At 40.3% G+C, this 13232-nt stretch overlaps 1 protein-coding gene across 5 annotated transcripts in view; it reads left to right on the forward strand.

Annotated features, from left to right (window-relative positions):
- The window catches only part of Miga (mitoguardin), a 563944-nt gene that overhangs the window by 483990 nt on the left and 66722 nt on the right, over positions 1-13232 (forward strand). For all 5 annotated transcript variants that reach the window (XM_083139480.1, XM_083139484.1, XM_083139469.1 and 2 more), the window contains one exon: positions 2779-2966. In XM_083139480.1, the coding sequence (XP_082995606.1) occupies positions 2779-2966 (188 nt within the window). The remainder of the gene's footprint in view (positions 1-2778; positions 2967-13232) is intronic.

The raw sequence follows: 13232 nt of genomic DNA on the forward strand, positions 1-13232 counted from the left end.
GGAACTGGCAGGGAAGAAACCAGCGTCGTCTTCGCACTCTTGAAGGAAACCAGCTTCATCAGCGGATGAGGGCTTTTCCATCCGCTGCCACCATAAAATAGGCAAGACTTCACATTCAATTTGCTTCAACCGGAAGACCATTTCAACCACTGCAGTCTTCAAGGACATATTTAGGTGGGAAAAGGTTCGGACCCCCCCCCCCCCGTAAGACTTACAAAGTACTAAAATTAAATAATCAAAATATAATTGTTTAGCAGTTGTTATGTAATCAATGGTTGGAAGGAAAGAAATTTTGCTCATAGGGCTTTGAAGGACAGTTCCAAAGATTTATGCAAACTACTTTAGTACTTATGATAATATGCATACAACATTAATCAGCAACTTTACTTTTCATTAATTGTAATAGGCAATTAAAAGTGATCACCGTAGAATTATTTTTGCCTATTACATTTGGTTCTAACTCCTTTATTGTTATTCAATAAATGTTCAATTCTTTATCTATATGACATTAATTCCCTTGCCAGAGCAGGGCCTCTCCGATGGCGCAGTGGTAATGTCGTCGCCTTGTAATCAAGGTGTCCCGGGTTTCATACCCGGTGGAGGCACATAGTGGTTCGGATCCCACTTTAAGCTGTAGGTCCAGTCCCGATTAGCCTTGCTTTGCATACAGTGGACTTAAAACACCAAATCAATCAATCAATCAAACCTTGCCACAGCAGTTGTTTTTATACAAATTTAGGCTATCTTAACTACACGTAAGCTAGATAATGAATACATGCTGTTTTATATCTATTCTCTTACCATATTTTTACCTATTCATGTAGCAATAACAGTACAATATTAATTAATTTACATATTTAATCATTATTACTTTAATTTAATATAATTATTCTAATTATATTATTATTATTATTATTGAGACACTTGGTCGGACCCCCCCCGAAATGCCTGGCAGTCTTCTTTCTACCTCGTTAGTTTTCACCGACCTCGTAACAGAGTCATCTTTGAAAAGTGAAACAACTTGAAATAAACAACTCAACAACAACAACAATTTTTCGTTACATTGCATTTGAAGGTGCTGAGGTTAGACGGTTACGTTCAGTTCTTACTCCTTGTGTGAAAACTGTGATGTCATTTTTTATTTTCTGTCAAGAGTTGTAAGATAATGAAGTTTCATGTTGTTTATTGAGTTACTTTTTGGATAAAATAAGCAAGAGTGGATAGAATAGAGCGAAAGCAAGTCGAGATGTTTAGTGCCCTTTAATTACTTTGAGAACTTACCGAACGTTCAAGTCTCCAGCAAAGCTCAATACAAATGCTTCTAAATTGGATTACTTTTCAGAGTGGCAGCAACGGAGTTAACCTTTCTGCTCGATTATTTTACAAACTAACTATTCAAGTTGCATCAATTGTTTTCGCAGAATACATTCTTCACAGTAAACACGAAGGATTTTCCTTCATACTTGGGCGATTCTTGCTCAACATTTCTCCGAAAATGCGAGGTTCGTCTCATTAGGGCAAGGCTGCGGCAGGATTCCATGTCCTTTGGAAGCTCCGACACGGCGAGAGTTGCTCAACGGGACGTTCCGTTTCCAAGCGTTCCTTTCTTTAATTTGAATAACGTTCGCTAATCTCCTGACAGCAGGATAATGAAGTTCTTGTGAGCGAACGGCTTTTCGCAAATGAAGCAAACGTTAAGTAATGAGCTTTGGATGTCATGAAAACGTCATTTTCTGCTCTCGGTAACAGCAAGCGTGGTTTTTTCCTTCAGAGGAAACGACGCAGGGCCGCAGGAATGGGGGAGCTGCACTGCTTAGTATCTGGGTCAGCAGCTCCAAGGCTTTTGCACAGTCAAAAGAGTTTCGGCAGGGTAAACAATGACGTAAGCATGTTACATTCACTGCCAAAAATTGAAGGTGGTTCTCTATTTTACTAACTGGGTGCGTACGTTGCATCACGACGTGACAGAAAGGAGTGTTATTTCAAGTTCAAGAGTCTGCTGTTTATCCTTTCTCTGCATAACTCCATCCTCCCCCGTCCCTGTGACCTTGGTGTTAGTTCATGGGAGATTACCAATGTAAGCATTTTTCTTATTCAACTTCTGTGACCTCATTGGTCTGGTCTGCTTTCTCGTCTCCTATTTCGTATCTCATGCTCTTCCTTCGCTCATTTGATTACTGCTAAGCCCTTATATCTTCGAATTCTGGATAAGTAATGGACGTGTAGTTGTGTCTGCATATATATTTCATCCAATTATCATTCTCGTCTTTACATCTCACTTTTCTCTCCTCTGGACACCCTTGGGTGAAATATTCAAAATAATAAATTATCTGTTGTTATTATTAGGCCATATATATCTACCAGATCTTCTTTCTTAATGGAATTCTAATTTTGTGTATATGTGTGTTCCCTGCACAGAGTGGCTCTGGGGCTTACCCAGCCTCTAACCAATTTGCACCCGGAATCAGCCCTGGAAGCATGTGGGCAGTCTTGGTGCTGATCACATCAGCTCCAACTATGGCAGAGATCTGTAATGTGTGTAGCACTACCTCCACACACCCCTGCTTGTCTTCATGGCATAGCAACGTTCAGGGATACCTTTGCCTTTTACTTGTATATATGCTTTGAGTAGAGACCGACATTTTGATTGGCCATGAGCGTCAATCAATGCTGGAGCGATTTTCATGTAGTTTTAAAACTTGGGTAAAGTGAACTCATGTTTTCTCTATCCAGTTAATTCTGATCTTGTGTAAAAGAATCGCTTTTCTGTTCTCGTAGGCATGGAGGCGTTGGAGACTGCCATCAACTACTGGGAGGATGCCCTGGCAGCATACACCTCGCGCAGCGGCACCACCACCCTCGCAGTGACCACGGCGGAAGAGGCGGAGTTCTCGAATCAGCTGCACCAGTTGCTGGAGGCTGCCTACAGGCTCCAGGACGAGAGTGAGCTTCTCTTCCTGGACCAGGTACACAATGAATTATAACTGTAGTTGCTTCTTTGGCTTGGGATTTTTTAAAACCACAGACGCATAGCCATGGTTCCGAGCCCAAGATGGCCTTTTCGATACTTGGGCCTTATCCCTTATCAACAGCCGCCATCTAAAGGCGAATAAGTTTGGGGTAGAAGCCCTGAAGATGAATTTCTTAGTATATTACAACTTGTTTAATGTACAGCCACCGGCAATAGAAATGGGACACCTACTGTATATCCTGAAATACTCGCTTCCCTGCAATGCGTTATGTGTGTTGCCTAAACTCAACGCCAATGGTACAAATTGCCATTGAAAATTTCCTGTTAAAATCTACTAGTCGCCGTAGATTTAGGCAACACAAACAATGCTTTGTAAGGAAGGAAGAATTTCAGGATATAAGTGTCCCATTTTTATTGCTTGTAGCTGACGATGTACAGGGTGTCCGGAGTGGGACTGACAGTTTTTTAATGTGTGTCACTTTAATATAGAGGAGTAGGTAGAAACAAAAACATACATTTTGAAGGCAAAGTCACCAAGTTTTATTGGAAGCAGTTAGAGCTCAGTATAGCTCCACATAAGCACCGTTTGTTGCACGGAGAATGTCCAGCCTGTATTCAATTTCCCTCCACGTGTTCTGTAGCATCTGAGGGGTTAAGAAGCAAGAGCATTCCGAATACGGTCCAGCGGGTTTTGTAGATCATCTATCTTTTGGTTAGAATACACCATGTCTTTAATGTGCCCCCAAAGAAAGAAGTCCAGAGAGGTAACATCAATCTTCTGCAGAATGTCAATGGCAAATGAATGTCTTCTCAACCTGTCACCTGGCTTATTTTCGTTGAACAACTGCACCTTGTATGCCCTCAAACGTAATCTTTTGTGCACGACTTTGTGAACATTGGACCTTGGAATTCCTAGCTGCCTGCTCGCCTTCGGTATTGACTTCCGTGGGCTACTTGTGCTTGTTTCTGCACCGACGCCATTTTTGTTTGAGCGACACTAGCACCGCCACCGATAGTTGTACATGTATGAAAATTTGCTGAACCAAACTTAGAAATGTACTATGGCTTTTACATTGCTTTGTTAAAAAAAAAAGCTCGATTTGTTGAAATGTAATAACTATTTTAAAACTGTCAGTTAAAATCCGGACACCCTGTATTATTAAAATATGCATAAGCTATAAGAGGTTCAAAGTAAGAATTCGCATGATTTTTTTAAAATGTAAAAATAGGGTCCTAATTTCTTCAATTTTAAAGTTTTTGTGTGAATACATTATTTATTATAGTGGTGGTGAGCATAAACTTATTTCTAAATAACTTCAGTGGTTTAGAGAAGTTTAAATTATCCAAGTCATTACACTATTCCCAGTAGCGCAGGAGCGGAGGGGTACATTGTACCCACCCAAAATTTTGAAGGAGGTACTGTACCCCCTAAATCCGTAAGTCCAATTGTACCCCTTGTAACCCCCCCCCCTCAGATAATTTGACAGACACAAGGTTCTGCTGTTAAAAGAACCTATTTTCAATTCGCTCAATAAAAAAAAGTTTATATTGTTTTATAACTTGCAAGCATTATCTTCCTTACCACAGGAATTCAAACCATTGTAAACTTATTCTACTACATTGTGTTTTCTACTAGTTAGTTCACTGACTTGTGTCCGAGGTTTGGAAAACTCTCTAAGATGAAAATTGTTTAAAATGTGTGTGTGGAACGATGAAATCAGGTAAAGTTTACTCTCAGAAAATCACATCCCAGGCGAATGCTCTTTTGCATAAGCGGGGGTACACTTTTCTAAAGAAGTGGTCGCGTCAATTCGAAGATAAGATACAAATCTTCATCAGAGTAGTAAACTGACCTCCTTTTCTTTTGAATTTTTCAAATCGAATTTTCCGAAACGAAATACTTAAACAAACGAAACGAGACACGACAGACCAACTTGCGGGCAATGCTCGAGACTATCTCGTTCGAAACTCCGTTATCATATTTGAAGAATCGCTTAAAATAAATTTAAATTACTATTTGTCTTATCCAGACATATCAAGCTTATATCTTATTGATTTTTTCAAATAAGCCGTATATTTTGTTTACTGTAATTGCAAAGTTAATCCATTAGTGACAATTGCGAGCCTGTGCTGCCCGGTTTCATCTATTCAGGATGAAATTCCATATTTCGACAGTTCGCAGGGTCAAAACAAGATGTAATGCAGAAAAACGTTATAGAGAAAAGTTTTTGCTTGAATGACATATTATACGGTGTGAAAGTTTAAGTGGTGACACAATGTACGTGTTGCTTATACTAAATATTTCGTAGGTCAGGACGAGATACATCGCCTTGTAATTCAGAGGTCCCACATGCACAGTGCTTTGCATTTCATTTAAACTGTAGATCCAGTCCCGATTAGCCTATCTGCTCATGTAGTGAATCTACAATAAGTTTTAATAACTTCTGAGTGGAAACCGAAAGCAAAATAAGCACAAACAAGAATGAGAAAGACCTCACCACATAGAAGACGAGATGAGGTTGTGACAATTCTCGACTCGTCGCATGGCGATATCATTCCTACGTGAAATTAAATGTTTCATAGACAATAAATCAGGGATCAATTTGTAATTTTATAAAAAGGGGGGGGGAAACTTGGTTTTATCTGTATGTATTAGGTATATGTTTTGGAATTGTTATCTGGTCTTAAGAGCTGTTTTTAAATAACTATAAATTCTAAGAGAAACAAAGAAATAAAAATTGTTTATGCATTTTTTTAAAAACCAAGAAATTCGTGTGTACTGTTCTAAAATTGAATATTTCCCACGCCTTCACATAATACTTAGGTATAGGCACTTGTGAAGTAGTATGTGTGTGTTTATTGTGTGTGTGTGTGTGTGTTTATATATATATATATATATATATATATATATATATATATATGGGAGGCTAAATTGTGTACCCCCCAAATGAAAAACGTTCCTTCGCCACTGTCACATTGAAAGAATGGATTTTTAGGGAAATATGCACCAATTAAAGGGACGTATGGATTAGATGAAATATTCTACATTGCAGAACATATTTTTCATAATCAATGTCTTTACTGTAGCTCATGTGCGTAGTTAGGTAGCGGTGAGGGGGCTAAGCCCTCCCCGGAGCCTGACATTATCCCCCCCAAATGCATGTGGCACATGCAAAAACTAATTAAGGAAAGAGAAACTGCAATAAAAATTGAAAATTCATCATGAAACTTTCATATGTTCTTGTGGTGTGACAATCACACTTAAGGAAAGAAGTTCAAATTATGTTTTGATCCAGAATTCAACAGAAGGTAAGATAGCTACTTCTCTATAAAAGTTGAAGTCCGTGCATTTTATGGACCATATATAAGGACAAAATATCAAAGAAAATACATATATCTCCGTTATTTCTTTTGATATTCCACCTTAGAGCGCATGATAAATCATGTTGTTGCATTCAAACAACAGCGACTTCACATACAATATTAACATAAATGGAGTTTTTCAACAGTGACTTCCTACAATTGAGTTTTTCTGAACATGAAAATGAGCCGTCATTGTAAAAAGAGACTTGAATAGAATAACAGTTTTGATTAGGACAACTGAACAAAAAAGTGGAGTTTCTTCCTGTTAATCTGCATTGCGTTCGGGCCATTTAAAGATGTACACCTGAATGTCGTGTGAATGTAAATGTGTCGCGATTGTGTAGAAGCTATTCATTTTATTAAATGATCATTAGTTTATTAGTGGAATCGTTCCTTTCCGATCCAAGTAATTTGTGTACGTTGCACCACGTCACGAATATGTATGCAGATGCGCGGGACTTATTGGAATTTTCTATTGTGCGAGGGCGGTGCAGTTGAAAGTTGTGTTTAACTGTAGTGACAGGCGAATCTTCTGGATCCCTTGTAATGGTGCTTACTTTAGGAATCGCAGGTATCTCTTCGAGTCTCAGAATAGATTAATTCTTCTTGAGGTAAGAAGGAGCTTATTTGTTGTTCCAATTAACCCACAGGAAGATTATCGTGGAAGGATAGGTGCTTATGCTGGTTATATATCAGCAAGAAATCTTAATCATCTTTTGTACGAGGGGCGATCAGGTTGCTCCGACCCTAACATAGAAGGAATGACGTCACGATTGATTTTTTATTTTGTTATTGTTTAGTGATCCTTTATATGCTTTCAATCTGAATTGCAAGTCTAAGTAACGTACAGTTTTCTTTTTACAGGGGTTTAACTGAGTGAAGTTGTGTCAATGTGCCAGAATGGAGAAAACTGAGGTGAGAGTTGTGATTAAATATTTTGTGAAGAAGAAGTGGACGGTATCCAAAATTCATGAGGACTTGGTGGATACATTAGGGGACAGTGCTCCTTCATACAATATGGTGAAGAGATGGTGTCGTGAGTTTAATTGTGGGAGAGAGTCGTGTGAGGATGAACATGCAGGTGGAGCACCAAAAACTGTCATGACGACCGAAAACATTAACAAAGTCCACATATCGTGCTGAAGGATCGTCGAGTCACTATCCGTCATGTTGCTGATATGTGTGGCCTGTCATATGGCACTGTGCAAAACATAATTACCCAGGAATTGCAAATGAAAAAAATTCCTGCAAGATGGGTCCCTCGAAACCTCACCCCAGATCAGAAGCGCACCCGAGTGCTCATCAGTCAAGAACTTCTTGACAAGTTTCGTGCTGATATAGACGATTTTCTTGCCCGATTTGTAACTATGGATGAAACATGGGTCCATCACTTCGACCCAGAAACAAAATCACAAAGCATGGAGTGGAAACACCCACATTCTCCACCAACGAAGAAGTTCAAGGTGCAAACGTCAGCCAAGAAGGTGATGGCCTCAATTTTCTAGGACTGCAAGGGTGTCCTTCTTGTGGACTATCTACAAAGAGGCCAAACCATCACTGGCACATACTACAGTGACCTAATCAAGAAATTACGTGATTCCATCAAGAAAAAGAGGCGTGGGATGTTGACCCGTGGTGTGCTCCTTCACCAGGACAATGCACCTGTCCACACCTCACGCATTGCGAGGGCCGCTATCGCAGATGCATCGTTCGAATTGCTGCCCCACCCACTCTATTCCCCAGATTTGGCCCCCAGTGATTTCCATTTGTTCAAACATTTGAAGAATGACATTCGTGGGCAAAAATTTTCTGATGATTCTGAGGTGATAAGGGCTGTGGACTCATGGTTGGAGGACCAGTCGGAAGATTTTTTTTTGCAAGGTATCCACGCGTTGGAGCACCGATGGGAGAAGTGCATTGGAGTTGCAGGGGAGTATGTTGAAAAATAAAAATAAAATTGAAACCCTATTGCCGCTCTTTCTATGTTAGGGTCAGAGCAACCTGATCGCCCCTCGTAGATTGGAAATTATTGGAAAATCATTCTTTGATGTTTTGCTCATACTGTTTCTGGAATTAAATCACGGACGTGTCACATGTCATGTAAAATTAAGTGACACATGACAAAATGTAAGGCGTCGAGCAAACAGATTTAGACTATTGAATTTGAAAAAGAAAATTAAAGGAGGCATATGCAAAATCATGGGTGCCCACAGGGGGGTGGGGATTGGGGCGCAAGTTGCGCCATCGAGATTTTGAGGGGGATTTTTTCCCTTCAAATAATATAAAATTCAACATTTATATCTCTTTCCAAAATACACGTATATGTAAAAATTTTACACCTTAAATGCACCATTTTTAATCCATTAGATGAAGAAAGCAGGGCGGAAGAAATATCCAGCTCTTGCATATTAGGCCTTAATTGACAGGTGGGTTCTGGGAGGGGGGTTCTGAATTAAACTTTGGGGGTGGACAGTAATCCAACTATAGGTCTTAGATTATAGCGTGTATTTTAGTTAGTCTAAAATTGGCATGGACATTTTGGTGGTAGGATTGAGTATTAAATTTAAAGAGGGAGATAGAAAGCTCTTGATAAAGCGTTAAATCTTAGATTGTAAAGGAATTTCTGTGGTGGAGAGAGAGTTCGAACATTAAATTTCGGACTGTATTTACAAGTTTTCGACCCCGAACGTGCCAAAAGATAAGCTGGAAAAGACTAAATATCTCTGGAATGGATCTTAAGAAAGTATTGACAGCCCATTAAATTAATATTCTTGAAAGCCTGCAAAGGAATGGATGAAAAAAAATGTTGCTCGCTTCGCTCGTATTAATGTGTTGCGAGCATGCGTGTTTGGCACTTGAGGTGAATGTGAAGTTTTGATCTACAGGGTGGCTCAATAAGTCACTTAACATCCCCCCTCCCCAAAGTACAAGGCCACTGCGGCATGGAACGTAAAAAAAATGGCGATCACCAATCGTTGCCTGGCCAAGGGGGAACCACATTGACGTCACCCGCATGGTCGGCAGCCATCTTGATGTCCGCCATCTTGAAATCAACTTCAGAAATTTAAATGGGAAGGGAGTCGTGCGACATATCAAAATGATCTAGAATTTCACCAGGAAAACAACTGTGACATTTGTTTTCACCTAACTTTAATTGTTGCAGAGTTAACAATACCACAAAGTTATGGCTCGATAAGTCACTTAACACCCATAGTACAAGGCCACTGCGGCATGGAACGTGAAAATGGCGATGACCAATCGTTGCCTTGCCAACATTGACGTCACCCGCATGGTCGGTATCCATCTTGAATTCAACTTCAGAAATTTAAATGGGAAGGTGGTCGTGTGACATATCAAAATGGGCTAGAATTTCACCAGGAAAACAACTGTGACATTTGTTTTCACCTAACTTTAAATTTAAGGGTTATTCCCGCATGGGAAAGTGACACGTCCCTTCCTTTTTGCTTAAATGTTTATTGTTCAAATTATCGTTAGTATGTGATTATGTGGTATTTATTGTTTAGACCAATCACTGAAAATGTTCGGATATTGACTTACCGGTATGTACATATCTTGTAGTATTGGTTGACATGGGAATTACGATTGTGTTTTGTCTTTACATAAAAGTTTAAAAGAGTGATGATGTGAATTGATCGTGTCAAGAATAGCACATTTCCTTTTTCACTGATCTGAACGAAAATGCCACTAACACGTGAGGAACGGATTGCCATGATATTGATGTCAGGGGAGAGAAGTACGCGTGACATTGCCGCAGACTTCAATAACCGCAATCCTGCAAGACAACCGGTGTCACATGTGACCGTCAGCCAGTTGCTGGCAAAGTTTCAAGATACTGGATCTGTGGACGACAAGCCGCAACATGGACGTCCGAAAACAGCCACGGATGAGGGTACTGCTGTAGCGGTGTTGGCATCATTTGCAAAGTCCCCAACCCGTAGCACAGGGAGACTGGCGCTGGAAAGTGGTGTCAGCAGGGGTTCAATTCAAAGGATTGTACGTGACCACTACTGGCATCCGTATATGATACAGCTGCAGCAGCACCTTAGTGAGGACGATCCAGACAGGCGTTTGCAGTTTTGTGAGTGGGCTATAGCACAACTGCAACTTGACCCTGCCGTCGGTAGCAAGATTCTGTTCAGTGATAAGGCTAATTTTTATGTGTCGGGGGAGGTGAATAAGCAAAATCTGCGGTACTGGTCACCCGAAAATCCACATTGGACAGATCCCAGCAAGGTGACGGGAGGCGGGAAGCTAATGGTGTGGTACTTGGGGTTCCCGACTTGTTGGTCCATTTTTCATTGAGGGCAACTTAAATGCAGAGGGCTACTTGCTTCTGCTACGGGAGCAGATCTTACCATCCTTACTGTCCGAGGATGGGAGCTATCCTGAATGGTTCCAGCAAGATGGTGCTCCACCGCACTATGGGATGAAAGTCCGTCAGTACCTGGATCAATAATTCCCTCACCACTGGATTGGTCGCCGAAGGACTGTGGAATGGCCTGCACACTCACCTGACCTGACACCATTGGGCTTTTACCTCTGGGGACACCTGAAAGCCATGGTGTATGCTACGATAATCAGGGATCTGGCCCATTTGCGCACGCACATTGTGGATGCCTATACTGCAATAACTCCTGAGGTTCTTCAGAATGTGGTAAGGTCATGGGAGAGACGATTACACGTGTGTGATGCGCAAGAGGGACGTTATATTAAGCATGTGTTATAACTTTGTGGTATTGTTAACTCTGCAACAATTAAAGTTAGGTGAAAACAAATGTCACAGTTGTTTTCCTGGTGTAATTCTAGACCATTTTGATATGTCACACGACCCCCTTCCCATTTAAATTTCTGAAGTTGATTTCAAGATGGCTGCCGGCCATGCGGGTGACGTCAATGTGGTTCCTCCTTGGCCAGGCAACAATTGGTCATCGCCATTTTTACGTACCATGCCGCAGTGGCCTTTTACTGGGGGTGTTAAGTGAATTATTGAGCCACCCTGTATAGCTGCATTACAAAACAAGTGATATTCTCGATAGTCTCGAATATGATAAACGATTTTAGTGGTGGTCTTGAGTGATGGGCATCCCTGTTTAGGGAGGAGGGGCAGATCAAGTATAGTGTTCAGTAAAGCTAAGGAAAAAGTTACTTTCAGTAGACACGCTGTCGTAATTAAATACTTTGTGGGGATTACGATATGGTTTGAGGGCGCGAACGATTTGATTTGGGACGCAAGACATGATTTTGGAAGTGATTCGCCATTGGCCTTGGAGGGTATGGGCACCCCTGTGCAAAAATGATCTTATAAAACCTGCTTTGAATGTCATATTTGGTGTCCTTTTGAAGTCACCTGGCCAGGGTTACATAAAAGTTGCTTGGTTGAGAATCCTCATGTGAAAAAATCTTTGCAATTAGCCAAAAGTGGAAGTAGAAGAACGAAGTAAAATAAAACCAATCAATCAAAAATCTCATTTCGGAGGATAATTGAATAATATATCACCTAAATTGCAACTTTCTGTATCCTTCGCCGGACGTCCCCCCCCCCCGGAAAATGAAAGTTAACAAAAAATATATATATGTATATTTCACCCATATAATTTCATTTCACCCACAATAACATATGTTAATTATTGCATGAACGTGATAAATTCAAATTGAAGCAATGTTTTTTGAGGAGACAACACTATTATTGAGGGAAAATGTACCTCGTTTGCCCCCCTCCCCCTGGAATATAATTTGTTCATTGCCATGAACACAGGATAACCCATTGATAACATAACACACTAAAACCTTCTTTATCCTAAGGAAGAAATGTGTTATTTAATAAATTTACAACCATCTATAGACTCTAATAGTGTATTTATTCCTAACATAAAAGTAACACTCGACATAAACACAATTCCATTTCTTTTGGATAAGATGATTTGGGGATCACGTGTTTACAAGGAGAACGGTCATGATTGTTTTCGTAATGGATTAAATGGTGAATAATGTGAGCCCCAGTTACTCAACCCTCCCCAGTAGTCGGACGAAACTACGCCTATTCTGTAAATTAAGATTTCCAACCAGGAAGGGCAACCAAAGTTTTGCTATTGCAAAAACTTCTTGTGATATACTTATATCAGCCTATGTTCTGCATAATTAGCAGCCACATGTAATTTATTCAAGAAAAGGAAAGATATAGCACCTCCTACTTTTCTATTCAAAGTATTTACCAATATTTATGAATGAAATTCATATTCGGTAGGCATAAGTGAAATAAAAAAAATCATGACTGACATCTAACCTGACCATTTGCTTTCCAGATACCTAGTTGTAAGTCCACTGATAGTAGTTTGAGTGCCTTTGCAGAAAGAAGTACATGCAGTAGTGGGAAGCAATCCATTTAAAACCAGGAATGGCTAACATATCTAAACAATAGACACCCAGATTTCATGTTATGCAGTAGTTATTTTCAAAGGCTGCAGATAATCTACAGGGTCAGTCAAAAGTCCCTGACCACCCCTTATAAAATGAAAGGGAGTGTATATTGCAGCAATTGGTCATGGTAGTAATATGTTAGGCCTAGGGGCATTTCATGACAACATCCGCCATCTTGGTGACCGCCATATTTGATCCAAATTCATTTCTTTAAATGGCGAGGGGGGCATGTGGTGTATGGTTTTGGGCTAGAATTCCACCAGGAATTCAGTGGTGAAGTCAGATTTATGAAAACTTTAATGATAAGGAAGTTATGGGCATAAGAAAGTGATAATTACTTATCATTTGCAGTTGCTGAACCATGCCATTGACCAAGGCCGAACGAATCCAGATCATCAAGCTGTGTGTGTGTTGGGGGGGGGGGGGGCAAAGTGCCCATACTGTAGCTCGTGATTTCAGT

The sequence above is a fragment of the Lepisma saccharinum genome, chromosome 1, assembly GCF_977018435.1.
Source record: "Lepisma saccharinum chromosome 1, izLepSacc3.1, whole genome shotgun sequence".
NCBI lineage: Eukaryota > Metazoa > Arthropoda > Insecta > Zygentoma > Lepismatidae > Lepisma > Lepisma saccharinum.